The sequence below is a fragment of the Pteronotus mesoamericanus genome, unplaced genomic scaffold, assembly GCF_021234165.1.
Source record: "Pteronotus mesoamericanus isolate MK-2021 breed Mesoamerican mustached bat unplaced genomic scaffold, CSHL_Meso_final contig_90, whole genome shotgun sequence".
NCBI classification, from domain to species: domain Eukaryota; kingdom Metazoa; phylum Chordata; class Mammalia; order Chiroptera; family Mormoopidae; genus Pteronotus; species Pteronotus mesoamericanus.
Genome location: NW_026555277.1, coordinates 29391536 through 29419185, shown reverse-complemented (window position 1 = coordinate 29419185; position 27650 = coordinate 29391536). Strand labels below are relative to the sequence as shown.

The 27650-nt window shown below is 47.7% G+C and overlaps 1 protein-coding gene and 1 long non-coding RNA gene across 3 annotated transcripts; one reads left to right on the top strand and one right to left on the bottom strand.

The window, feature by feature from the left end:
- Positions 1-77: 77 nt before the first annotated feature.
- Positions 78-8833, bottom strand: COMMD9 (COMM domain containing 9). 2 transcript variants are annotated; one of them, XM_054585896.1, is made up of 6 exons: positions 8757-8833; positions 7192-7317; positions 5175-5314; positions 3318-3352; positions 2376-2479; positions 78-885 (listed from the first exon to the last, which is right to left on the bottom strand). In XM_054585896.1, exons 1-6 carry the CDS (start codon positions 8805-8807, stop codon positions 745-747), a joined length of 597 nt encoding a protein of 198 aa, XP_054441871.1. In that variant the 5' UTR covers positions 8808-8833; the 3' UTR covers positions 78-744. The 2 variants fall into 2 exon arrangements, with proteins under 2 accessions (XP_054441871.1, XP_054441872.1); XM_054585897.1 differs by lacking the exons at positions 78-885; positions 2376-2479 and adding an exon at positions 2593-2881 and having other exon boundaries at positions 8757-8820.
- Positions 6149-7659, top strand: LOC129080460 (uncharacterized). The gene is made up of 3 exons (XR_008530184.1): positions 6149-6198; positions 6618-6969; positions 7509-7659. It is a non-coding gene; the product is annotated as an uncharacterized LOC129080460 (long non-coding RNA).
- Positions 8834-27650: the final 18817 nt, after the last annotated feature.

Genomic DNA, 27650 nt, shown 5'->3' with positions numbered 1-27650 from the left:
CAGCCTAAGGCAAGAGACTCAGGCTAAGGGCAGAAGCTACAAGGAATGTGAACAGCATCATGAAGTTTTCACAACTGTTTATTCTCAGCCTCCCCCCCTCCTCCACCCTGGGGTGGCTGCATTTGTGAAGGGGGCCCCGGCTTCATGCAGAAGGGAAATGGCCCCCCTTTCAGACTTCCTGTGCCAAGAGGCAGCCCAGCAGGGCCAAGGGAGCTGCAGAGGCTCTGGACGTAGGGCAGGTGGGCCACACTGCAGTGACCCTGCTCTGTGGGGTCTGCCCAGTTTCTCTGACAGAAGTGGGAGCCACCGGTGTTGCCCACCTGATTCCCTCCACGTGCTCCAGGGCTGGGAGTGAACCAATCTGCGCCAATGCTGGTAAGGAACTCATTGGGCAGGCTCTCCAAGCGGCCAAGCCAAGGCAGCGGAGGAAGCAAAGGTTCCCTCGTCTGCCACTGTGGTAATTAAGTCACATGTATGAGCCTTTCAAAGATGTAGGAGCCTTTCGAAGATGAGGCTTCTGCTCACCAGCCCCAGAAAGAGGACAGAGAAGATGAGTGAGAACAGCGTGGGGGCGTGGCTGCTGCTTCCCAGTGCAGCTGCGCCTTCTGTGCCTTCTGGTCGGCAGCCCCTCTCGTCCCTACCATCCCGCCTGTTGTTGGCTGCAGCTGCTGCAGCGGGGCAGCCCACCCGGTGTCGCGAGGCGCTCCACTGCTGACAGCAGCTGGGGCTGGCAGCTGGCCGGGGTCATTTGTTGGCTATGGCAGAAAGCTGGTCTCGGATGCGGCCCAGCCCGTCCAGCATAGTGTCCAGTGTTTCCTTACTCAGCTCCACGGTGACAGCTGAGACAAAGGGTTTGTCCCCGCACAGACTGGGATCTTCTTGGATCTGAAAAGAGAATATGGTCTCAAAGTCAAAACCACCTCACTCCCAAACGCCCTGTGGGTGATCCCTGGACCCGTGAGCCCCGCCCTGTTCAGGGGAACCTCTGAAGAGGGCCTCTCTGCTCAGAGCTACAGACAGTCCAAGCCCAGGAGTCACTTGGCAACCAGAGAAGGAAGACGCCGCCGCCGAGGCTGGGGGTCAGCTTCCATTTGCAACGAGTGCTCAGGGCAGGTGTCAGGGAAGCCAAGGCTCACTCCCGCCTTGGCCAGCAGTCAAGTGAGAAAACATCACATGTTCATACTGGCAGTTTATACAATGGGCACTAGGGGTACAGAAGGATCCAGTGGGATGCAGGACAAATATAGGGATGGGCAAAAGTAGGATTATAAAGAACTCTGTGCCAAACTGTGCTTGAGCACAGCAAGTAGACTGTAAGAATGTGTACATAACGGAGGGCGGCAATTTGAGCACTTCTCAGTCTACCTAATAAAGATCTGTAATAATCATAACCATACGAACCACTGTAAACCTGCTTTTGCCCACCCCTGTATTATAACTTCTATCTTTTTAAAAAAGTAAGTTTTACTAATATGTAATAACTGAGTTGTTACAGGAACCTTTACATTTTCATCATCTTGTAAGTGTTGGGTTTCTGAGTGGCTAAGTAAAAACAGCCTCCTGTTATGTGGTTTTAACTAAACAAACCCTTAAAATGGAAACATGGCTTAAAAAGATTCCTGAAGAGAGCTCTCAAGTGATTCCCTGGCCGGTGTGGCTCAGGTGGTTGGGTGTTGTCCCACAAAGTGAAAGGTCACTGGTTCGATTCCCAGTCAGGGCACATGCCTGGGTTATGGGTTCGGTCCCTGGCTGGGGCAGATTATGACAGGCAACTGATTGATGTTTCTCTTTCACATCAATGTTTCTCTCCTTTTTCTTACTCCCTTCCCCTCTCCCTAAAAATAAATAAAATCTTATTAAAAAAAAAAAAGAACTGTAAAGTGAAGATAACACCAAAGAGGCAAGAGCATGGGGACAAGAAAATGAAGAAGTGACACATCTCCAACTGCTAACAGGAACTCTGGATCAGCCACGTTCCACGTAGTGACAACCTTATCACACTGCATGAGAAGGCGGCTGAAGTGTACCAAACCATCCAGAAGGCCATTTGATATCTGAGCTCTTATTCTTAATACTAAACTTTCCCCTAAGGGTATAAGGTAACCTGTAGGTATTGGCAAATAATTTTTAAAATTTATGTTTTGTGCTTGTCTTATTTTAAAATTTCCACTCTCAGTGTATGCTTTATCATGTCTACGTTAATACAGTAGTACACATGTACTTTTTAAATATTGTATTTGGGGGGAGTTCAAGTTTTTTTATTTATGGAGTTAAAGATCCCCAAGCTCTGGAGACCGGTATTTTCGATGGCCCACAGGAGCGCCGAGTCAGTGCCACCCCTTCTTTCCTCCTGGTGAGGATGACAACAGACGTACCTTCATCTGGAGCAGGCAGGTGGGGACGGCCATGCGGCTGATGGTGTCGGAGGCGGTTTTAATGTCGACTCTCCAGTCCAGGTCAACCAGGCGTGGCAGAGAGACTGTTGGGGGTGGGGGACAGGCCAGCTCAGAGCTCACACTGCCAGTGTTTACTGAGCCTTCGCTCTGTGACCAGCAGCTCTGAGGGCTGTCCGCGTGTAACGCGTCTCAGCTGCACTGCAAGTCCCTGAGGGGGGCAGACAGGCGGGGTCCACTGCTCCGTGCCACCCGCACTTAGCACCAATTCACGGTGGCAGTGTCTCCAAGCCTCTGCCTGGACACCCAACCCTCCAGATGCCAGGGCAGAAGGAGAAGTGACACAGGTAGAGAAGATGAGGTTGTGGCCTGGGTCTTAGGGAAAGTGTGGCTTTCACAGTAGTGGACAGAGCTTTTGCTTGACAAACAGACTTGGCTTGAAGATGGGCTCTTCTGCCTGCCTGACCTCTGAGCCTCTGGTTCCTCATCTGTAAAACAGGGATAATCTTAGCCTAGTTCCCAGGGTTGTTGGGGAGAGTAAATGACTTAATGCAGGTAGAATTCTTCAGCATGGTGACTGGCTCCAAGTAAGTTTCGTGATCATTTATTAAACATACACTTTCATTCAGTCTTTCAAACTGATTTTAATTATGGTTTTTTCCTAATGGAAATGTCATTATTTGAAGTATTTCACTTAATGTCTTGGATATTTATGTTTTGTTTTGTTTAACAACATGCCTATATTAAGTTTATAATAAAAAAAATTTAAAAAGCAGAATCGAAAAGGAAAACAACACGCCCTGTTCAGTTGGGATTAGGTTACCTCACTCTGATTTTCGGTTAAAAACTCTGGCCACCTGGCAGATTCAGGGCTGGGGCTGGGGAGAGGAGCGAGGAGGACAAGGCAGACTTCTTGATACTCACTCAGATTTGCTTGGGCTTCAGTTCTCCAAGTAGATCTGTTTCAGAGAGAAAGAGCAGGTAAGAATGATGGCAAGGGGGTGAAGACAGCGTCTTCGGACGACAAGAGGGGCCCCTGGACCTGGGCCTCTGCTCTCCCACTTTGTAACCTTCAGGCCTGTAATCACCTCTGACAGGAAAGGACCACAGAAATAACCTCATTCCAAGGAGCAGTTCTTTGCTGTTTGCTTTGTTAAAGCTTAGTGACCTTAAGGGCACAAGTGCTACTAGTTTTCACAACTTAAAAAAAAAAAAAGGAAAAGGCTTAATGCATTGTAACCTTATCGTGCCATCATTCTCAGACACAAAACAGAGAAAAGGGCAACCTGTTCCCTTTTTATTGTGCATCTACTACACAAGGCACTGCATCTTATTTTTTAAACTTTATTTATTTTTAGAGAGTGGAGAAGGAAAGGAGAAAAAGAGGGAGAGAAACATCAATGTGAGAGAGAAACATCAATCGGTTGTCTCTCTTACGCACCCCAGCCAGGTCGGAGCCCGCAACCCAGGCATGTGCCCTGATCAGGAATCGAACTACCGGCAATCCCTTGCTTTGCCAGACACAACGCCCAACCAACTGAGCCACACAGGTCAGGGCCAATGCAGTACATTGTATGCCAAACACACCCACACAGGCCTGTCTAATGCTACAGCAAACAGTAGCACAGTGAGATGCCAAGCAGAGTCAGAATACGATGTGATCACATATCAGGAAGCTCCTTTATAAACAACAAAATCCTTCAACAATAGGCATTTTCTGTTACTATTATCAGAGAGGTCTGTTCAAACCTGCTGCTAGCCAGTAGTTCATCAAATCTGATTAAACTGTATGTGTTTTAAAAGGTTTTGCCCAGCCACAAAAATATACAGATAATCCACAAAAAAATAAATATTGATCAAAAAACATACGAAAGATATTGGACATGACTAGTAGCAAAGATATACAAATCGACGTGAGGTACCATTTGCCATGTGTGAAATGGAAAAAATGTTAAAAAAAAAAAGGTCCCTTAGCACTGGTGACAGGTTCGAGCAAGGCCCACTCGTGTCTTACTGGTGTAACAACAGTCGGGCAACCCTTCCGACGGCCAGCGCGACAGCATAAAGCCAAAGCCTCAATGCGTCCACTGCCTTTAACCCAGCAATAAAATAATGAAGCAGGAGAACAAAGTTCTATGATGAAGTGTTCACAGAAGTGAAAATGGCCAATAGCATAAATGTCTAATACTTGGGAATTTCTTAATTATATTACACATAATTTCTTCATATAATGGATACATTTAACCATTAAAAATGTTATTGAAGGTGAGTATTTATTGACCTGAAGCACCATTAACACTGTGAACTTCAAACAAGCAAGTTATAAAATGGCATTGTCCCACCGTGTTAAAAACAAAACCGCTAACCTCTCTCTAATTAAAAAAGCAAACAGGTCTTGAAAGGCTAACCCTCTGGGCCATAGAATTAGGATTTTCTTTTTGCTTTCTTGTGTTTGCTTTTCAAGAATGAACCTATTGCCCTGACCAGTGTGGCTCAGTTGGTTGGGCGTTGTCCTGTGAAGTGAAAGGTCACCAGTTCAATTCCTAGTCAGGGCACCATGACATGGGTTGCAGGTTTGGTCCCCGGTTGGGGCACATGTGAGAGGCAACTAATTCATGTTTCTCTCCCTTTCTTTCTCCCTCCTTTCCTTGCTCTCTAAAAATAAAAAATATATACATATATATTTTTTTTTAAAAAAAACAAAGAACGAACCTACTCTTTCTAGAAGAGGAATAAAACAATATAGGCCTTACATGGAACTCTCAAGAAATGAGCACTTACACGTGTTCCAGGATGATTTTTGTCAGCAGGTTTTTGAGGTTCTGGTGGAAATTTTCAGGAAAGAGAGCCAGAATTGCCTCGGCGGAGGCCAGGTCACGGAACGCCGCCAGCCTGGTGAGGCGGTGCAGAGCCTGGAGCAGCTGCAGGAGAGATGGGAGCCCTGGGCAGTAAGAGAAAGCGGGCAGGGGACAGGGGACAGGGGCAGGGCTCTATGCCCGCCTGCCACACACTGCTACTACAGCCACTCAGCACAGCCTCTGGGGTCCTGAGGCCTCTGTTGCAGATGCTGGCCGATGCCCGCATGCCTCAGCCTGTCCTGAAGTTTAACCCTGCCCCCCCCACCCCCACCTTTAGACATAGGAAGCTATCAACTTGCCAGAAACTTTGCTTTCCAGCAAAGAGTTACTAAGTACCCTTTCCTACTACATAGAGTCTGACCTTTAGTTAACTTCATAGCCCAGGGATTTTCAACCGGTGCGCCCCCACACTCTTTAAAACACGCAGTAACTATTTAGTCAAGGGCACCAACCTCTTTTCCCTTAGATTGTGAAAGAAAAGGAATGACAACAGTCAGCACAAAACAGCCATTCATTGTGAATCAATCAAAAGTATATCTATTTTTTTTTTTAATCAGATGGGCAAAAAATATATATATATATTTTCAGGGTGCTGCAGAATTCTAGCAATCCGTTTGTACGCGGAGCTTCCCAGAGTGTGACTGCGTGCGCCAGGCCAGAACCCCAGGCTGTGGTTACTAGACTGTTACCAGTGGTATTGGCTCCTGTGGGGTTTGGGCGTTGAATCCAGAGTGGTAGGAGCGTCGTGACCTTGCCCCTAGACTGTCAACCTGGGAGGACAAACAGAACCAGCAGCTCCAGGCTGGCTGTGTGTTCTGCCCTGTGGAACGAGAGCCAGGAGGCTGTGCTCCACCCTATGACCTTCCAAGTGAGTCCGTAGCCGGTGTGGCTACGGTCGTTGAGAGGACAGAACAATGCTTAGTGGAACCTCGGAAGACTCTCCGAAGGTAACTTCTGCTTTGGAGCATTCTCTGATGCTTTGGGAGGTTGCTCGGCTACAGACAGGCACAACCAGAGGTGAGGGGACGTTAACCCTTCACTGAGGAGGAGTGGGACCTGGTGAAGAAATGCCCTAATCTCTGCCCTCCAGAGCACAGTTCTGGGGGATGTTTCACGTGGTTTCTAACAGGCTCCGAAGATTGGGACCCAGGTGCCCAGAGAAGAAACCGCTCATTAACATGCACCCTTTTATAGGTCTGTCTCTCTTCCCTGTTTGATTTTCCCCACTTTCTCTGTGGTGTCCAGAATCACCTCCCAAATGACTACCTGCACCCAAATCTTTGCCTCAGGGTCTACATTTGGGGAACCCAAAGGAACTTTCCAACTCAATTTGATAATCTTACTTCTGCCTTTTACTCTTTTGCAGCTAACTTCAATAAACAAAGCTCCAGAGTCAAAAATAGTAATAACAACAACAACACAGGCCAGTTTGGATGAACTCCTGGGTTAGGGCGCTATGTAACGTGAGTCCCTTTACTCTTCCTCTTGGCCATCTGCTGAGATCAGGTGAGGTCCAGCCGCACGGCCTCCCTGAGATCACTCAGGCCTGGGAGCTTCTGCCCAATGATCCCTGAGAAGCTTGCCTGGGCTATCAGACCAGCAATTAATGAGCATCAGCGAGTGACAGGTTGGGAAAGAAAATCATGAAAAGGCTGGCTCTTGGCCACACTTCTAGGTAACAAGACTGAAAAGGAAATGATCGGGAGCTCTGATGCTGGGTAAGTTCTCCCATCCATGCTTCATTTACAACAAGGAAATAAAGATTCCAAACAAAGGTTTTTAAGGTCACTGACGTTAAAAAAAAAAATCTATTTTGTTTTAATATCAATAGACATTTAAGGGGAAAAAATTTCCTTGGACACAGAAATGACTGGAAGGTCAAGGAAAAGACTAAGGAGTTAGAAGCCCCGTGGCCAAAGGTCATTTCTGACCACACTTACTTGTTCTGCCTCCTCTTGGGTCACAGACAAGCTGGAACACGTGATATCCAAGAGTTTTTTCGAGCAAAGGGCTGAACTGGAAAAGCTCTCTTGGCATAGCTGTCTGACAACATCTTTCGAGGAGGCCTAGAAATTAATTCATAGATGGAAAAGAAAATAAACAGTCAATGAAAAGAGTCCAAGATTTGGAACACAGTATTGTCTCTATATGATGTAATGGTGTAACACCCTTGAGACTCCAGATTTAAAGGTGAATAGGGCACTTTCATTTCTGGAAAGATGGATTTGAAGTACTTTTCCTTCTTCTTCCTGTTAAGTACAACAAACATCCCTGGGAACTAGATAGAAAACAAACCCAAGATGATTCTGAAAGAGGAGGAGAAGACAGACCTGCTCTGGACCACATGACCAAGGAATGACATGGTGGTGAGTTCCACGGGTTTTCTTTTTGTTCATCTATCTCAGACATTGAGCTAAAGGAGAGGGCAACCAAGGATGCTAATGGGTGCAGAAAGAAAAAAGCTCCAACAAATACCTGCTCTCTCTCGCGAAGGGTCCAAGGAAAGGGCAGCCTAGCAAAACAGAAAACCTTAGACAATAACTGCTCTACTCCAGCCAAACACCACAATAAATGTGGCCCTAACCCTCACCCAGCATTATTACTTCTTCATTCATTACTACATCCAACGGCTATTTATTAAGCACATGCTGTGTTGGGGATACATCTGTTGGCGATACATTTGTGAATAACATTAGGTGCCGTTAGGGATGAAGAATACAAGAGAATGCTGGGAGGATGGTTAAAACAACAGAGCGACCATTGCGTGGCCCAATGATTAATGTTGTGCCATGAATGATGAACTTGTGCCCCGCAAGACTGCTGAGTATAATTAGCTCTCTTCATCAGGTGTTTTGGGGGGTGGGGGGAGTCCCTCATGGATCTTACATTCTTGTGAGAAAGACCAATAAATGCATAATGTCAGCTAATGATAAGAACTAGGAAGGAAGATAAAGCTGCCCCTTCCTACGGGGGAGGTCAGAAGTTAAGCAAATAATTCTAATCCATTATTTAATTTGATCCTTACAAAGTCCCATGAAGTACGTCCCTTTCGACCTTACAATCTTTCAAATGATGATCAAAAGAATTTTTGGGCCCTCATAAAGGTCAAAGCAAATACAGAAAACCCGCGACTCCGCAGAGCAAAGAACGCACACTATTCGGTGTTGGGCGGACGCATGGAGAATTTCTCCTCTAGGCAGTGTAGAGGGGCTGCTGGATGCAATCTGAATTGGCCACATGGATAAAGCAATTACCACCCTAACGCACGGATTAGGAAAGCCAGCAGCGCCTTCACAACCATTATCTTATTTGTTCCCCCACCACTGTCAGGCCGGTGTTAATTTTGTTTCTTTTAAACAGCTCAGAAAGAGGCAACGACTTGCCTGGGGAGAGAGGCAGTGGCAAAGTCGTGGCTCCAAATGAAGGTCGTTTATCTCCGTTCCTGCTACATCTAAAATCCCAGGGACAAAGGGCCTCCTCACGCTGTCCCCACCCTCCTATTTACCTTCAGCAGGCTCTGGAGGGCTGCAAAGTTTTCCGCAGTCAACGCAGCCATTTTCCCCGGGTCATGTGACTGCTTCGCTGCGAGACGTGCGATCACGTGCGGTCACGTGGTCCGTGCGGCTGCGTGGGCCAAGCCAGGGTGCTGTAGTCCTTTAGGGTGGCGGAAACTGCCTGGCTTGGAGCCCTGTGAAATGGGGAGGAGCCAAGTAGGGTACACGGCTGGGTGGTTCAGTCAGAGGACTGACTAGAGAGCGGTGGGATCGGAGGACGCGGGCACGGGATGGTTCTCAGAAGAGGAAATGACTTAGCTTGTTTACTTACCGGACCAGGGAAACCCCTGATGTTCCCCTGACCCAAGCACTGCATGGGCTGGCCGGTTTGAGGAATGCGCCTGCGTTGGCAGACGCCGTGGAAACGTAGCCACTGGGCTGCTTGGAATTAAAATGTGGCTGTGCACATCGGAATTCTTGAAATTTACCCCTCCGCCCCTTTTCGGAGAATGTAAAATTGCTTTCGCGTGTAGTTTCTTTATGTGGGGGGTAGGTAGGAACCGGTACTATTTGCCTTATCCAGACGGGGAAACTGAATCACTTGGGGGTTTTAGTGACTTTTCTGTAGTCCTGGGGGAGATCTGTTCTGAAGAGCAGATGAAGAAGCGACTAGGAGAGGGTACCCGGGAGGGAATCGAGTGAAAAAAGTGAAGGGATTAAGCAGTGCAAAGTGGTAGTTACAGAATAGTCAGCAACCTATAGAAAATATAGTCAATAATACGGAGATAACTATGTACGGAGCCAGGTGGGTACTTGAAACATCTGTGGACCATCTGTAAAGTGCAAGACTTTTTAACCACTTTGTTATATATCTGAAACTAATACAGAATAATTTTGAATGTAAACGATAATCGAAAAATAAAAAATAAAAATAGATATTACCTACTAGGTTCCTATCACACTTATGGGGGGATTCATGGAAATGATTTTAACAAGATGGCTATAACGTGGCAAGTGGTTTTTAGTGGGCAGTACAGGACTCTGATTTTTTTAAGGAAACACCTGTCTCCTTTTGTACCTCAAACACACAGCCTCTGGCATTTCCCTTATCCACCTTTAGTATCTGGTTGACTCACTGTTTTTTCTACCCCCATTTCTTTAGCAAAATTTGGCTCAAAATTTTAGCATGATGATTTCATGCTACAGAAAGAATGCCTAATTGTGATATTCCAGAAGTTGGTAAACTAGTAAAGGACGTTTATTCCAATGCCTCCTACTTCTCTCCCTCTTCCTTCTCTCTCTCCTGTTTTCTGTGGGGGTGTTGTCCAGGCCCAAGGAAATAAACCCAGGTTATCTCAGGATGAACCCATACCTGGACTAGAAGATTTTAGAACCACATTGACATGGAGTCCTCAGTTCACCTCTTTTCCTTGGCCGCTCTCTTTTCTTTTCCAAGGATCCACGTGGCTTGATTCTTATTTTCCTCCCATGAGCCACTGTAAGCTCTAGGTTTAACTCCTGCCTGTATCCAGAGGGGCCAGCCTCGTGCCTTGAATGAATTGAATGTGTGTTCAATAAACACCCAAAAAGTGGTTAGACTAAGATTACTTACTGTGACTTTTGTGAGGGGTATTGCTTTTACAAGTAGGATGTGCCTTCTTGTCTGACTTTTGAAAAGTGAGCAGTGTGGTCACCAGTGTTCAAGACGTCCCCCAAGGGTCCTTGCCTGCTGGTATTCACAGGCCTTTATAGCCTCTTCTCACATTGTGCCGGCATTGGTCTGTGTGACTGACATCCAACGGCAGGAGTGGTTGTGTGTTGCTACTGAGATAAACTATAAAAGGGAGCACCTCCCTGATGCTCTTTCACTTGGCTGCTCTCTTTTTCTTGAAACTCTTGCTCTAGGGAAAGCACGCTGCCATGCTGTGAGCAGTCCCCTGGAGGGGTCCATGGGACAAAAAACTGAAGACTCCGGCCAATAGCCAGCCGGCCAACGGCCTCATTACTGAGTAAGAAGCTGGTTCTCCAGCCCTGGTAGAGCTTTGAGATAACAGTACCCTTGAGCAGCATCCTGACTATAACCTCATGAGGAGTTCTGAGCTAGAAACACCCAGCTAAGCCACCCCTGGATATCTGGCCTTCAAAGACTATATGATTATCAATATTTGTTGTTTAAAGCTGCTAAGTGTTGAGGTACTTTGTTACACGACAATCATAACGCATGTGGAAGCAATAAAGCAGAGGGACTTTAGAATTCAATCTCAGTTTGAATCCCAACTTGACATGTTATTAACTGTACTTTGAACCAGTTCTTGAACTTCTCGGAGCCTGTTTCCAAATCTATAAAATGATGTTGCTCACGCCCACTCAGAGAGCAGAGAGCTGAGTAGTAGGTGCCACCTCAGTGGGAGGATCCCAGCTCTCCTTGCCCTCATGGGCAGGTCAGAGATGAAGGGGTCCCCTGGGCTCCCGTCTGCCAGACAGGGCCTCAAGCCTGCACCGCGTCATCCCAGTTGGGTAGGCTGCCCAGACTGCTGCTCCCACGTTGCTTTTACAAGTTTGCCTATGGTCTGGGAAGCTTCCAGCTATTCCTAAACCATAAACATTTTCATGGGAAGAAACAAAACAGCATGCTAGAGTTCATTTCCTGGATTTGGTCCTGCTGCCTGGTTTTTCTTAAGACTAATCTGATTTCTTTCCAATTCGGGGTCTATCAAACTGTGCTTTCTTTTATTTATTTAATAAACTTACTATTTTCCAGCCTCCCTCTAAGCCTCTTACACACTTACTGATTTACTTCCCGCAAGAATCCTATGTCTCACACACACACACACACACGCACGCACACGGAATACTATTATTTTTCCAATTTTACATAGGGGGAAACTGAGTTACAGAGAAGTTTAGTAACTTGTCCAAATCACACAGCATAAGAGTGGCAGAGCCCCTATTCAAACTTGAGCAGTCTGACTCCAGAGTCTGAGCTGTTAACCACCAAACTGTACCCGTCTCCTCAACTTCTTATAGTTAAAAACTCATGCTTCTGTCTGGATGTCATACTGCCTTCCCAGGGGCAAAAGCAGTGTAGGGGTGCTCCCGGAAAATTGACCCAGTGGTATGGTGAGAGACAGTACGATGAGAAGAAGGAGTAGCTTGGGCCTTGGGAAAAGACCCAGGTTCAATTCCTTGTTCCTGTGTACTTGTGGCGAGTTACTTCATCTCTCTGAACCTCAGTTTCCTCGTCTGTAAAATGGGAACATCAATAATTAAAATATCTTTTGACTATTAGGAGGACCTTCAGGATGACTTATATCTCAAAGGGAGAAGGACCTGGCGACTGTTCTAGCCACTGGCAGCACCGAAGGGCAGCGCTTGCCCGTGCTGCGGGAAAGAGTTCGCACCAGGGCGACCAGCCAGCTCAGTTTCCCTAGGAATAAGGGATTTCTTGGGACACAGGACTTTTTGTGATAATACTGGGACGGCCCTGGGCAAAGCAGGCCAGCTGGTCACCTTTGTTTGAGCTCTGATCCTCTGAGGAAAATCATCCTTTCAGAGTGCTTGTCCTGTGTACTCCAGTGGGGCTGATGTGAAGAGAGCAATATGGATGCAGAAATGTTTTAACTGAAGGCCGTCAAGGGTAGCAATCTTAGTTGGGAGTTCTTTTTTTGTGGTAATAATGTTACTGTGATATAATTCACATATACAATTTACCCATGTAAAGTGTACAATTGAATGGATTTTAGTGCATTTACAGGGTTGTGTAACCATCACCACAGTCCATTTTAGAACATAATTATCACCCCCACAAGATCACCATGCCCTTGAGCTATCAACCCCCGAACTATGCGTCACACCCCAGCCCTCGGCAACCGCTCATCTACTTTCTGTCTCTACAGATTTGTCTGTTCGGGACATTTCGTATAGATGGGATAATCTGCTATGTGGTCTTTTTTATTTTTCCCCCCAATTACCCCAATATTTTTGAAGTTCATTATGTTGTATCATGTATTAGTTCTTCATTCCTATCAATTACTAAATAATTTCCATTGTATGGCTAGACCACATTTGGTTGATCCATTCATCCATTGATAGATATTTGGGTTGTCTCCACCTTCTGGCTATCATGAACAATGCTGCTGTCAACACTCCTGAACAAGCGTTTTTTGATTTATGTTTTCATTTCTCTTGGGGGTCTATATATCCAGGAGTGAAGTTGTTGGGTCACGTGATAATGCTGTGCCTAACTTTGCGAGGAAATGCCAGACGCTGTTTCCCAAAGGGGTGCACCATTTAACATTCCCGTCAGCAGGGTGGACGGGTTCCAAGTTCTCTGCCTCCTTGCCACACTGATCTTTAGGTCTTTTTGTTTACAGCCATCCCAATGGCTGTGACGTGGCATCTCACCGCAAGTGGCGTTGTTTTGGAACTGCATTGGCATAGCAAGCGCATTTCCTCACGTAGTCTGCTTAGGTCCATTTGATGACCATGATAGGGGCTTAAGTCCCCACCACTAAGTTCCGACTGCCCTCTGGATCAGAGGGACACCTGCGTGAGGTGGTCCTGTAGGCCGGGCCCCCCTCACTGTCCTGGTTTCCCTTCGCCTCACCCCCATTTCATGGGCTGAGATGAGGGTGGTGTCCAGGGACAAGGGGCTGCTCTGTCTTTTTGGTCTTGGGCTGTTAGCCAGGGCGTGGCTTTGAGGGGACCTGACCGGCTCACCAGCAGACCACAGACAAATTGGGAACAAAAGGATGGATGATGACAGGCATACCCCGGCTTGGAAATGTCATCTGTGTCCAGGTCCCAAGCTGCGTGATTTGGGGCCAACTCTACAGTAACAATGTCTTAGTTAATACGGTATCCAAAAATAGGGGAGATAGGATGTAAAAATTCAAATTTCTGGCTCTTTAAAAACGTTTGACAGGCCTAGCCACGCTGTTCCCGCCTTTCTACGTTGCAGCAGTTGGCGGGGCCTGAGTCCTGGCTGCCCCCTGAAGCCCGGCGTGGAACCCCCGCAGTCCCCACTACTGTTTGTGTCACAGCTGGCCCTCTCCATATGTTTGTCACCTGCCTTATCCCTGAGAGTATCTGTCAGTGCCAATGTCCCTCAGGGACCCAGTGGGGTGAACATAGGCCACAGTGGGCGGCAAGGCTGAATTTGGGTATTTGGGATCCTGGGTTTCCAGCTGCCTCCGTGCCATCTCCTCATGAATCTAAGCCAGTTTTGGGGTAATAATGGCCATCTAAGTTGTCACCCATGGTTCGTGAATGATTTCTATGGCCTAAGCAATGTTCGAAGAGTTTTGCATGTGTTCATTCACTTAATTCTGACAGTAACTCCAAAACAACCCCAGTTTTCAGGTGGGTAACCTAATGGTCAGAGAAAAAACTCTCACCCAAAGGTAATTAGCAACAGAGCCAGAATTTGAAGGCAGGATGCAAACGAGGTCTTGTTGCAAGCGTGCTCATATTATGTTTTTGGTCCATTATGAGGTTTTGATGGAGGACACAACATAAGGGTCGATATGGCCTGACCCGCTGCTGCTAATACGCGGTGTGGCTGGGCCATGGTCCCTGCCAGGTGCCCCGTCACTGAAGCCCAGATTTGGAGGAGGCGATAAGTGTGCTTGGAGGGGTGATACCTGTGATTCTTTTCGGCCCTAACTGGTGTTGAGTCTCTGAAAGCTGGTCAGGGAAAGGGAGGGAGTGAGGACCCTCCTTAACAGGTGTCCCCTGCCCCCACTGCAGAAGACCACGGGCGGGGAGGGCAAAGCTCCTCTCCCAGCTCCAACGGCCTGGTGGCTGTGATTCGTGAATTCCAGAGGCATCAGACCCAGGGGGGCACCGTGGCCTCGTTTCTCATCCTCCGGTCCCCAGGAGTAATACAGAAGTGGCTGATAGCACCCAGCATTGTCCTCACACACACAGGGCCCTATTGTTTCCCCAATACACAGAGAGGAGGCTGTGACAATGGCCTTGAATGGCACTTCACTCTCCTTTCTCCAATGCTACACTTGTTTTCTCAGTTCTGGAATCAGCTAAACAATTATTTCCTGCGGGGTGTATCTGCTTTTCATCTTGACCACCCCTTTTCTCGTCGGTCTTCAGACACCAGGTAGTGGGAACGCGTGCGGAGCCGGGTTCAGAGGGAGCTAGGCCTGTTGAAATGCCACCTTCTCAGGAGGCCGGAAGGCCGGGGGGTCCTCACCCCTCCCCTGCAAGGTGGGACCTGCCCCGGAGGAGGGAACCAGGCCAGCTAACACAGGAGAGAGGCTGTGAGCAGCTGGCGGGGCGCGGTGGGAGGCAGTGCTGAAGGCCCAGCCTCAGGAGGATGGATTTCTGGGTTCAAGACATTCTGCCAGCAAACAAGCAACAGCAACTGAGGTCACTCTGCCCGTCTGACCCCCCATTCAATGCCTCTGATGTCTTTTGGGGACCGGAAACTTCAGGACCCATGTGAGTTTATTGAGATGCCTGTTCCTTTAATAATAGCTGCCATTATTATGCTCTGACTGTATTGCATCTGCATATGTGTTACTATATGTATCTTTATTATCTATCGATAAATAGATAAATATTTATCTGTTATAGCAAACACTTATACAATGTGCTTCTCATTTTTGCTTGACTCAAACCTAGGCAGGCTGGTTCTAGAATCCATGCTTTTCGTCACCACACCTCTTGTATAATGTTCTTTATGATAAACCAAGGCTCTCACAAGGTTTCCCTTTGGGATGAGTGATGTGCAATGATAACCATGTGTGTTGAATCTTCTGTCCTGTGCCAGGAAATGTTTTAAATGTTGGCACCTATTTCCTTATTTATCTCCCATGGTGACCCTACTGAATGGGTACTTTCATCCTATCCATTTTGCAGATGAGGAATTTGACGTATAGAAAAGTTAAATAACTCGCCCAGGGTTGCAAGTGGCAGAGCCAGGATTTGAACTCAGTTCTCTCTGAAGAGCTGTGTGAACCTCAAGCCTGCCGAGCCCTGAGGCTGGTCTGGAGTTAGTGTCCTCTTCTGGGCCATGAGGTGTGGAGGGTGGCATTCTGTCCCGGGTTTGGTGGAACCTGAGTTGTCTGTTCGAGGACCACAGATGCTCTTCAATAGTTTGTTGTCGTTGTGAGCGTTTGTCTTGCTTAAAAAAAGATGGAATTGCTTAATGTGACAAGGAAGGAGTTTAGAATGACAATAATTGCTCAGTGAATGCCATCTCTTACTTGGCCAGAGACTGGGCTAAGTTGCACCATGTGTAGGAGGGTGTATGTTAAATAAACAGGACTCACAGGGTGTTTTCAGGAAGCCATCTTGCGTATCTTTTCCCCTAACTTTTCTTGGTGGAACCCCACTCTTTCCTGGCCCAGGGATGAAAATTAGGGGCTGGACCGGGACTCTCGGTCTGCCTTGCTGGTTCCCACACTGTCTCAGTTCAGCAACCGATGTGTCTGAGTCTGTGGACTAACCCAGACCTTAAAACTTTGTTCCAAGTAGACACCCCTCTTCCTCCTCCAGCAGGGGCCTGGAGTCAGGAAAGGGGATCGGTGGTCAGCCCCTCACTTCCCACTTTTCCACCTTATGCTTCCATCTGGCTCACAGAGGATTCTTGAACCCAGGTGGGGAGAGGGAGTAGGAGGCGGCGGCGGGGAGAGGATGGAGAGGGGCTGGAAGTTCCTACTTGGTTAATGATACTCAGATAAGCTGGCATCCCACTGGCTGGCCTGGTGGGTGTTTAGGCCTGATTTCTTCGTCTCCTGGCATGATTTTGTGAATACTTCAGAGGACAATTCCTGAACTGCTGGCCCCTTGATGCTGGCTGCCTGAGACCCTCTCCTGGGTCCCCAGCATCTGAGTTGACCTTGCTGGAGCTGCCACAGCAAATGACATAGACTCGGGGTCTGAAACAGCAGAAACTGGCTTCCTCACAGTTCCAGGGGCGAGACATCTGAGGTCAAGGGGAGGTCAGGGCTGGTTTCTTCTGAGGCTTCTCTCCTTGGCTTGCGGCTGGCCGCCTTCTCCCGGCGTCCACACACGGTTCTTTCTCTGTGCGCGAATGGCTGCTGTATTCTGTGGGTCCAAATCTCCTCTTCTTATAAGGACACCGGTCAGATGGCACTAGGGCCTTATTTTAACTGATCGCCCCTTTAAAGCTCTGCCTCTGAATGCAGTCACATTTTGAGGTCCTGGGCATGAGGGCTTCCACACATGAATTTGGGGAGGACGCGGTTCAGCCATGCCAGGTGCGGTAGTTTCTGCTCCTCCTGGTGGCCCTCTTCGAAAGGATCCACACACCCCAAGGGGTTGCCCGTTTTGACCCTCTGGCTTGCGGAAAATACCCAACTCGTCTCTACTCTGGCAAATCCAAAGCCAGCACCCCCTCCCTGCAGTGGCCACTCCGTATGTGAGGCTTCTTAGGCTTATGATTCAGACGTCTGTCCTGGTGAGTCCCCAGCTCCTGGGTCACAGGGCTTTTGAGGTCGCTCTTGGGGAGTCAGGAGCGGGCAGTTGGGATGTGATGAGCACCCCTTGCTCACTCAGGAACTCCTCCTCTGCTCTCCCATTGTCTTCCTCACCCAACGCTCTGGTAGGCTGGAGGCGCCGTTAAAGGGAAGTCACCTTCTTTCACAGGCCCTGCAGGAGGCTGTCACGGCTCACCTCGGAATGCTCATTAATATCTCATGGTCTCAGCACAGCCTGGGGCTAAAATAGTGTTTCCACCCTGCTGCGCATGCAACCCCTCGTTTAATTTCCGTGAAGAACCCTGTGGGAAAGGGAACAACCTCATACAGCCGAAGGGGAAGGCGCTCGGGAAGGTCAAGGCCTCACTCGGGACAGACTGTTCAGCTCCCAGGGGCGAGGGCGTGGGCGTGGGCGTGGAGATTCCGGCTTTGACCCACTTCACCGTCACTTCCTGGGCCTCCGCCACCAGGTTCCTAGAGGTTTGCTCGCCGGGTTTTGTTCTGTGCTGGTACAAACATCCCTTTGAGCAGAATGTTATAAAGGTAAAAAGGTAAAATTCCTGCTGGTGCTTCAGGTGTGGTACGGGAGCTGGTGCCAGGGGTGACGAGGATGTCAGGAACCTTCTCAGGTACAATGTGAGATGAGCTCCATGGACCGAGGCTTCTCTGCTTGAAGCCCCTAGCCCCTCCCCCAGCATAACTGAAGCAATGGCATAATGATAGTGAAGTGGAATATCTTTCCTGGTGGATGTGCATAAAAGCATTTGTATTCTGAGAATCCTGTTCAAGGCAAAAGAGGCCATATCATCTCAGCTTCTGTTTTCTAGGAAGTACTTTACCTAAAGACAACTTCAAAATATAAAGATAATCATTTCTAATAAAACTTTTTTTGTTTTGATTTTTAATTATTTTCTTTAAATACAAACAGTCCGGGTGCTGTTGCCCACCCTTGCACAGTTTGCGAGGAAAGGGGGGACAAGAAACAGGTCTGGCAGCCGCTGGGAGGCAGCGTGCTCAGGCTGTGTCCGGCCCACCTGGTGGCAGCACTGGGTTGCGCTGGGCTAGACCGGGGTCACCCCGGGGGCCCAGGGAAAAGACCCAGATGGAATAGGACTGCAGGTGACTCAGACCAGGGAGGAAGGACAGGATGAGATTTCTGCTCATCCACTTAGCAAGTGCTTAATGAGCACCAATAATGCCCAAGGCCTCTGTGGGCATTCTGCCAGGGAGGGACAGGCCGATGAATGGGCCCTGAAAGAAGCGACATCTGGGCCTCTCTCTGGGTTCTCAGAGGCAGGCGAGGCGCTGGAAGGTGGGCCTTCCAGGTAGGGGACTGGAGGCACGGAAAAGTAGGTGGAGTTGAACGGCCAGAGGCCAGGGGGGTTGGGAAGAGCAGGGGCCAGAGCAGGAGAAGGGAGGAGGTGGTAGCTGTTGAATCAGTAGTTGAGGCTGGACCCCGAGGGTGCACAGCAGGGCCTGAGGAAGAGAAGCAAACTGAGTGGCTTTGCCTTTAGAGAGCAAGCTCTGAGGCAGGACAGGGACACGATGCAGCATTGGAGGTGTTGAGACTCAGGGAACTGGGTGAGGGAAGATGAAGGGCCGAACCGAAGCCCTGGCCTCGAGAACGGAAAGGGGAAGGGGTCAGGCCAGAGAGGGTATGGGACCCGTGTCGGCTCAACCAAGGGAGGTGTCTAGAACGCCCCACTGGTTTCTGAGCTGGGGCACTAGAGAGGTGCCGAGCCATTGCCAAAGGGTGTGTGTGCACATGCGCGCAGCGTGACAGCGGGGCTGGGGCTGGAGGAGGCTGGAAACCCTTCTCAGCAGGAGGAATTGGGGCACCAGGGTTGTTCTGCCAGGAGCTGAGTGCTGGGGAGAGGGAAGAAAGGGGACGCATTCCATTCCTCTGAACGCTTGCAGCCCGTTGGAAGAAAGCAGGCCAGTGAAGGAGCAATTCAAATGCAGTGTAGCAGAAGGGCTGGGGAAAGTTGGATCTGGATCAAGTCTTTAGCAATATCAGAGAAGGATTCATTTTTGGGGGTATGATTATGGTATTGTGTTTTAGGTGGGAGAATACTCCTCAGCTTTTTTATTTTTTGGAGATGAAAGTTAAAATGTTTAGGGGTGAAAGGTCACAATGTGTGTCTTTTACTTGGAAACTAAATAAATACAGAGAGAATGATAGAGAAAGAGAAAGCAAACATGGCCAAACGTTACCAACTGTGGGACTATCAGAGAGCTCATTCTACTACTGCGGTGTTCTTTTCTGTTTGAAATCTTTCATAATAAAAAATTTAAAAACACAAGGTAGCAAGTGCATTGACGGGAAGTAAGGGCTCTGTGGGAACACAAAGGAAGGGCTCCTGATTGGAATTTGGTGAGTGAGAGACACTTCCCAAAGAAAATATCTTCCCAGACCTGAGAGATGAGTGGCCAGTGGACGGGGCATAGAAAGAACATTGGGGAGAATGTTCCAGGCAGAGGGAACTGCATGTGTGAAGGCCTACTAGCCTGTTTGGCTAGAGGAACAAAAAAACATTTCACGTGATGAGTGTAGAATGTGAAGCACGGAGTTACCAAGAGGTGAGAAAGGACAGGTGAGCAGGTTCTGCAAGGTTTGGGCTTTGTCTTGACACAAGTATAAGCAGGGCGACCACATTCCAGAAAGGCTGCTTAGGGAGCAGTTGTAGAAACCCAGGCAAGGGCGATGGTGGCTTGAACTAACAGGGCAGGACAGAATTATTCTGGAGTGACATCGACAAGACTTGGTGACTGAACAGTTCTGTGCATGGTGAGTCAAAGACGATGCTCAGGCCGTGCCCCACGGAGAGCCTGCCCTGTCTTGGCATGAGAAATGGATACAGAAAATGCGGAGATATACCCTTCCCAAGCCTGGAGAGGCTATGAGGGGAGCCCTAACATCCCCCTCACCTGTGAGGAGCAGCCTGCTGTATGTCCCACTCACGTTCCTCTTGTCCTGCCCTCTGCTAACCATCATTGTAGGTGCAGCTTGCTGTTTTCATGGTTCGAGTTTTGCCACCTGCAGCTGTTGTCATCTGGAAGTCATTCTTGCCCCTGCAGTGTCCTGGCACAGTGAGGCCGCAGCCCGCCCCTGGTGTCTTTCCTGATTGTCTCCAGCCCACCTAGCCTTTCCACCTGAGCTGTGTCACCGGAGTCCCTTGATCCTTGGGGATGACAAATTAAACAAATATTGAAAAATGATAGAAGGAGAAATGCTTGGCTGTGTCCTTCTATGCCTATTGATTTTTAAGATCGTTTCAGGCATGAAAACGAGATTTACTGCTGGCCTCTTGACATTGGATTCCTGTTACCTGAAAGAGCAGCTTTTTAATCAGGCCAGGGTTGCCCTGTAGGAGTGGCCTGTCTCCCCACCCTCGGTTGGTTGACAAGGATGTGAAGAAATTGGACCCCCATACACTACTGGTAGGGATGTGAAACAGTGCCACCACTTTCAAAGAAAGTTTGATAGCTCCTGAAAAGATTACACATGGAATTACCATATCACCCAACAATTCTACTTTGATATACGTATATACCCATGATAAATGAAAACATGTCTACACAAAAGTCATACACAAGTATTCCTGACAGGATTATCCATAATAGCCCAAAAAAGAGACCCACAGGTTCATCAACTAAGGAACATGTCAACAAAGCAGTATATCTATACAATGGAGTATTATTATTCAGCTTTAAAAATACATGAAGTGCTGATCTATGCTACAACATAATTGAACCTGAAAGCATTATGCTAACCAAAAGAAGCCAGTTACAAAAGACCACATATTGTATGATTTCATTTACATGAAATGTCAGAATAAGCAAATCCATAGAAACAGAAAATAGATTGGTATTTTCCAAGGGGCTGAGGTCATGGCAAATGACTGCTAATCAGTATAGGGTTTCTTTTTGAGGGTGATGAAAATGTTTTAAAATTGTGGTGATGGTCACACAACACTGAAAATACTAAAAACCACTGAACTGTATACTTTAAGGGGGTGAATGGTATGGTATGTGAATTGTATTTTAATAGAGCTGTTTTAGAAAAATTTATAGTACTTTCCTCAGGGGTTTGGGGGATTAACCAAGATGACCTAAACATGCATTGGACAGTACCAGCGCTGTGTAAACTTTATCTAAGAATCCGCCTTAGACACTTACTAAGTATCTAAGTAAACTTTTCCTAAGAATCTGGAGGAAGAATTCCTAGAAGTGGAATTTTTGAGTCAAAGGGTCGGTGCATTTTTTTTTATTTTAAGTTTTTAGTTTTAAAAGGCTGCAATGTTACCCTCCAAAAAAGTCTTCACCAGTTTACCCTCAGAAGTAGAGTACAAGGATGTCTGTTTTTTTCTTTTCTTCTTCTCTTCAAAGAAGCCACCAAAAAACATCTGGAAGAACACACACAAGCATCCAGTGATTCCTTTGGGCGATGGAGTCATGCGGGAATTTTCTTTTCCCATATTGCTTGTCTGCCTTTTCTCGTAAACAGAACATGTAATAATTATGTATTTTAAAGCAAAACTAAATGCATCCCCCATCTACTCTTTGCATTGGGACTTTTACCTTCTCCGGCTTTAGTGGTCTGGGTGGGAAAACTCATAGGTTTACCCTAAAGAGACATAGGCCCCTCCCACTGTGAAGGTTTTATTTTCTAGAAGAAACAGCCAGAGGGCAAGAACTGTGAACACAGAATTGCATTATTGGCCAGGCCTGCTTTTCGTTGCTGAATGGTAACAAAATGCCCTGTAACAAAAGTCATACCTGTGAGTCATTGACGCCCATCCCAGGACCAGACGCTGCAGCGTTTAAAATGTTTCATATACATGGTCCCTTAATCCTTACAACAACTCTGTGGCATGGGTACTGGTGCAAAAATGGGGTTCAAGATCTTAAGTGACCTGCCAAAGACACACTGCTAGTAAGTGGCTGAGGTAGATACTGGTTAAGTGTCAAGAGTCCTGATCCAGGGTATTATATTATGTCATTTACAAGTAAGGATGTTGCTAGGCAAGCATGAGGGGAGGTTGAGACAGCAGTTCAGGGATGTCCTTGGGACACTGGTTCTATTTTTCCATTTCTCTGATTGGCCGTCTTCCTGTTGCTGTCATCTTCAGGAAGAAATGGGGTTCTGTCAGTGATCTCTAGACATAGCGAGGGTCAGCGAAAGAAAAGAGCATCAGTTTCTTTCTACAGTTTTCTCCTCAGAGTGAAGAAACTTTTTCCAGGATCTCCTCCCCACTCCTTCCAGCAGTCTTTCCCCACGGGTACACTATTTGTCTCATTGGTCCATGCTAGGTCACTTGCCTATTCCTGAACCAATCCCTGGCAAAGGGAATGGAATTACCTCGGGCCAGTTAAGCTTCCTCCTGGGATTTGTGTTGGAGGTGGGTCATTTTTCTGTGAGCAAATTTAGGATTCTGGCGGCATAGGCAGACATGGCTCGCCTCTTTGCACAACCACATCAAAATTACAACTAAAACATAGAACAACCATCACTCAGAACTGTCAGAAATCAAGTTGAATGGAAGACTGACAACTATGGAATTAAAGAAACCACATCCATCCAGACTGGTAGAAGGGGCACAGGTGTGGAAAGGGCTGGTCCCTCACCCACGTGTGTTGGATAAAAATTCAGGAGGGAGATCTCGGGAGTGAGGAGTCCCAGCCCCACATTAAGGTAAGCAGGGTCGGCTTTAGCTCAAGCGGTTACTTTGTCATGACAGACACTATAAAACAAACTAAGTGAACTAGAAGAACAGAGACAGAATCATGGATATGGAGAGTGTTTTGATGGTTGCCGGATGCGAAGGGGTGTGGGGGGATGGGTGAGGAGCTGAGGGGATTAAGAAGCACAAATAGGTAGTTGCAGAATAACCATGGGGATATAAAGTACAGTTCGGGAAATGGAGTAGCCAGAGAACTTGTACACATGGCCCACGGACATGAACAGTAGGGGGAGGATTGCCTGAGGGAGTGGGGGGTGCCGTCATCTTCAGGGGCACAAAGGCGGGGGAATCAGAACAACTTTAATAGCATAATCAATAAAATAAAATATAATAAAAAACAAAGAAGTAAAAGGAAACAGGTGAAAAAAATTAGGTGTCTATTTGAAACGGAGAAGGGGAAATAGATGCTGAGGAGTTGGGTGGAGGAACCGATTGCATTTGGCATGGGGAGAGACTCCAAGGTACGTTGTCGAACTCAGGCATCTCTATTTCCGGTTACTCCACTCCTCTGCATCTTGGCCAGAACTTCCCTTCCAAGGCTAGAAATTAATGGTTTAGGATGGAGCTTATAAGTCGCCACATCTGCCCTTTGTCTGTGTCTGCAGGCTCCATCCTCTATGAGGGAGGACTTGAAAGCTTGATTTAGGGGAGGTAGGAGGAGTGAAGTCGTTGATATTTTAAATAGCCCAGTCTCCACACGACAGCCTCCACCTTGGGGACCTCTAGTCTGGGAGGCTGCTGCTTCACTTTCCCCTGGGGCCTTTCAGGAGGGGTCGTTTGGGCAGCTTACAGGGCTGCCCTGACGAATGGGACAGCATCCGTTTTTAGCTTTAGAGGACTTCGAATAGAAGATGTGCTTGACATCCCTTCCCGGGAATCACATTTTTAGCTGACGCGATAGATGTCGAGTAGTATTCAGCAAATCTTTGCTTGCCAGCCCTGCACGTCAGGACACAGTACACTGCTTGCCCCACTGGCTTTGGGCCTGGTTATTGCCTTGCTTTAGCCACTGGCATGGGGGCGGGTGTGGCTCCAGCAGACGCTTTCAGGAGTGCTTGCCCCACATGGCTTCTCCTGTGCTCCCATAACCATCGTGAGAACAGCACACCTTGGGGAGCCACTGCCCCTTCTCTCTGGGCCCCAGAATCAGCCACCTGGGACAGACCCAAACCCACACTGAATCAGAGTTGTCCCTGCAGACCTGTGACCGAGAAAGAAGAAGTGCTTGTTGCCCTGGCTGCTGTGGCTCAGTGTGTTGGATGTCGTCCCACAGACTGAAAGAGCGTGGGTTTGATTCCTGGTCAGGGCACATGCCTGGGTTGCAGTTTTGGGTCCCGGTCGGGGCACATACAAGAGGCAACTGATTGATGTTTCTCTCACACATTGATGTTTCTCTCCCTCTCTTTCTCCCTCCCTTCCCCTCTCTCTAATAGTATGGATGAATGAATGAATTTTAAAAATATACTTGTTTTTGTAAGTCACAAGGTTCTATTTTGCAGCACTAGCTTCCTGCTACAGGTGGTACTCCTGAGAGTTGCCTAATGGGTAGAGATGGCGTGGTGGGATGAGCTGTGAGAACATGTCCCATCTGAGCTGTCTCTGGAACAGCCAGTGTTGAGTATGTAGCTCGGGAAGGGGAGGAACTGGAGGTTATTTTGGTGAGTTTCTTAGAACTGCCCAAATTCTAAGAACTTTCTATAAACTCTTCTCTGACCCATTTCCACCAAAATAAGCTTCACGGCCAAGAAATGTCTAAACACCGTGTTTCATCATCAGTGCTCAAACGTAGTTGGATGCAGAGGAAAGGGCGCTGGACATGGTGTGTTTTTGTACCACAGTTCGGCTCATGTCTGTGACTTTGGGTAAGTCAGTGAGTCTCTCTGAGCCTCGCTTTCTTCACCCGCAAGTTGCGAGTGGTTCTAAGAATAAAATGATCATGTACATGTATGGTTTTCAAACTGTACCATAAGGAGACGTGAGATAGGCGAGACAAGGCCAGTAAATGGTGTATTTCCGAGCAAGTGACCACGGTGGGCTTGATCCTGCTGGGGAACACTGGGAAACAGTGGAAGATGCATCCTTAGAGTTTCCCCAGCTGTTCGGGTAGGGAGCTGGGTTATTTATTTAATTATTTATTTACTTATTTTGGTCAGTCATTGGTTGAAAGTTGCTGGGTGGTGATGGTGGTATTAGTTACTGAGCCCTTCCAATCTGCCTTGTGCATCGACATAAAAAGTTGCAGCCAGAGAAAGCATAAGGCAAAGTGAAGCAGATGCCTATCATTGCAGGCCAGGTCCATGTGCCCTGAAGTGGCGCCACCCAAGAGACTGTGAGCAGGGCACCAGCATCATCAATGATAGGGAGCGAGGAGGGAGGAGGGGGGAGAAGATGGCTTGAGAAGGCAGTGACTGAGTTTAGAGAAGGCAAGAATGTCAAGACAAATCAAAAGGAATCCAAATTGTCCTCATTCACATTTTTTAGTGCTAGTCTTCTTCAAAGGGGATAGCTGCCTGGCATAGCTATTTTCAGTAAAAAAAAAAAAATGTTAAAGGTATGTAAGAGAAGAGACACATGTTATTTCCTCATGACAAATCTAACACTGATGTGACATTTTCACAACTGCAGGGCTGCATCTCTGGCTTGGATCGGGGAGGGCTGGGGACATACTATCTCAGTGGAAAGGAGTGCTGCTTGGCCCCCGATGGCCCAGCCAGAGAGACAGAGGCCTGCCTGCTTGGCCTCCTCTTGGGTTGGTAGGCGGGGTGGGGTTAAAGGTGATGTGATCTTAATGAGCCCGTGAAATTACAGTTTAAAAAATACTCTATGTATAGACTACCTAGTTCAAGATGCCACTTTTTTTCCTGGGTTGAGGAGAAATGAAAACTTTAGAAAAAGGCAAATATGGCCGTCTCCCCTGGCATGGCAAGCTCTTCATACACAGGGGCCTCTGCCGCGTGTTCTTGGCTTCTTTGCTCTAATGGGCTGTAGTGGTGGGTAATGCCGGACCGTTGGGATGCCCAGCAAACTCCTTCTTAACCAGCTGAGATACAGACACAGGGGTGGAAGTTTCAACTTATGAACAGAAAAAGGCTGAAGTACACCTGAATGTCTATTAAGTAAATGTAGTACATCCATAAAGTGGAATACTATGCAGCTATAAAAAGGAACGAAGATGCTCCCTCCGAGGGCATCACATGGAAAGAGCTTCAAGAAAATGGGCAGGAGTGATGAGAGAGTGGCATAAATTTGCAGAGTCTTACATACACACAAAGAGAGTTTGGAAGGAATTACAAGAAAATACTAATAGGTGGAGCTTGGGGATGGGAACAGGGTGGGCGGGAGACTTTGCATTGAATACCATTTTTGATAAAAACGTAACTATAGCGCCTGTGTATATCTAGCGATCTAGAGAGTGACTCAGAGAGGTGAAGGATTGAAATAGTTGATTTACCCCTCGTTGTGAGTCACCTGGCTGCCTGTTATCCTGACTTTGGGAAAGGGAGAAAGAAAAGGGCAGGTAGGGAAACGCAAGAGGGTCCAGGTGAAGACCCGAGGGTGCAGCAGTGTCCCCTGTGCGAAGGTGGGAAGTACCATCTCCACCTGCTGACTGTGCCATCGGTGTGCTCTCCATGCCTCAGTTCACGGGGTGGCACTGAGCAGGGGCTGGAAATATGGCTGCTAAGCTCTGAGGCAGCCTGTGTGCTGTGTAATCTGTGGGCACAGCTATTCATTGCCACCCGCTTGGGAACCAGTTAGGGTGGCGGTTAAAAGCACGGAACCCAGCATCGGAAAAACCCTACATATACGTCCTGGCTCTGCCACTAGCTAGATACGTGGGCTTGAGTATCTAACACCCGCTCTGAGCTTCCGTTTCTTTACTTATAAAACAGGAATAATACTAGCACACACCTCACTGTTAGAAAATGTCAATAGAGTGCCCAGGTTTCATCTGGCCTATTAGAGATGCTCGGTAGCTTTTGGTGTTTATTTTCACTAGTTTAGTCATTAATTTTTGTGGCCAGGAACATAGACCTTGAGTCTTTGTACTTAAGACAGAGCGGAATCTACAGTTTCTCGCCTGGGCAGGGCACCCTGCACCTTCCTGACTTCGCTGGCTGACGCAGCGGCGGCCTTTCCATTCCAGCTTCGAAGGCTGGTCGGGGGCTCTCTGGAGGAGCGACTCTGTGGCCAGATGTGTCCTCTCGGGTTCCAGAGGTAACGCCAGATGGTGGCGTGCAGCTGTGCTCGCAGAGCGTCAGTGTTGATTCCCTGCATAATTGCAAAGCAAATGGCTTAATGGTATTGTGAAGATGACTCTAAAAGTTAATGGTTCCTTGAATACAAGAGTCCCCCTCTCACCTCCTAGCCACACCAGGTTGTTAATTCTGTCTTCTTTCTGTCTGATGAAAGGAAGCAATGGCCCGGGCTATGCCCTGGGTGAGAAATTTACTTGGAGTTCCATTTGTGATGAGCTAATTCCAATTGTGGCAAGAAAAAATAAAGCAGGTGTTAGCCATGTTATTGGGGATTTCCAACTTTTAATATTGTTATGTTTTTACTCCCCCCTCCCACCTTTTGAAAGAAGTTTTAAGCCACACCAATGTCCAAGGTTCAAAGAGTTAAGTGTGTTTCAGGTTTTGAAAACGTTTAATACATCAAAGACAGTTTTGTCCTGGTCGCCATGTTCTGGTCAGAGACAAGC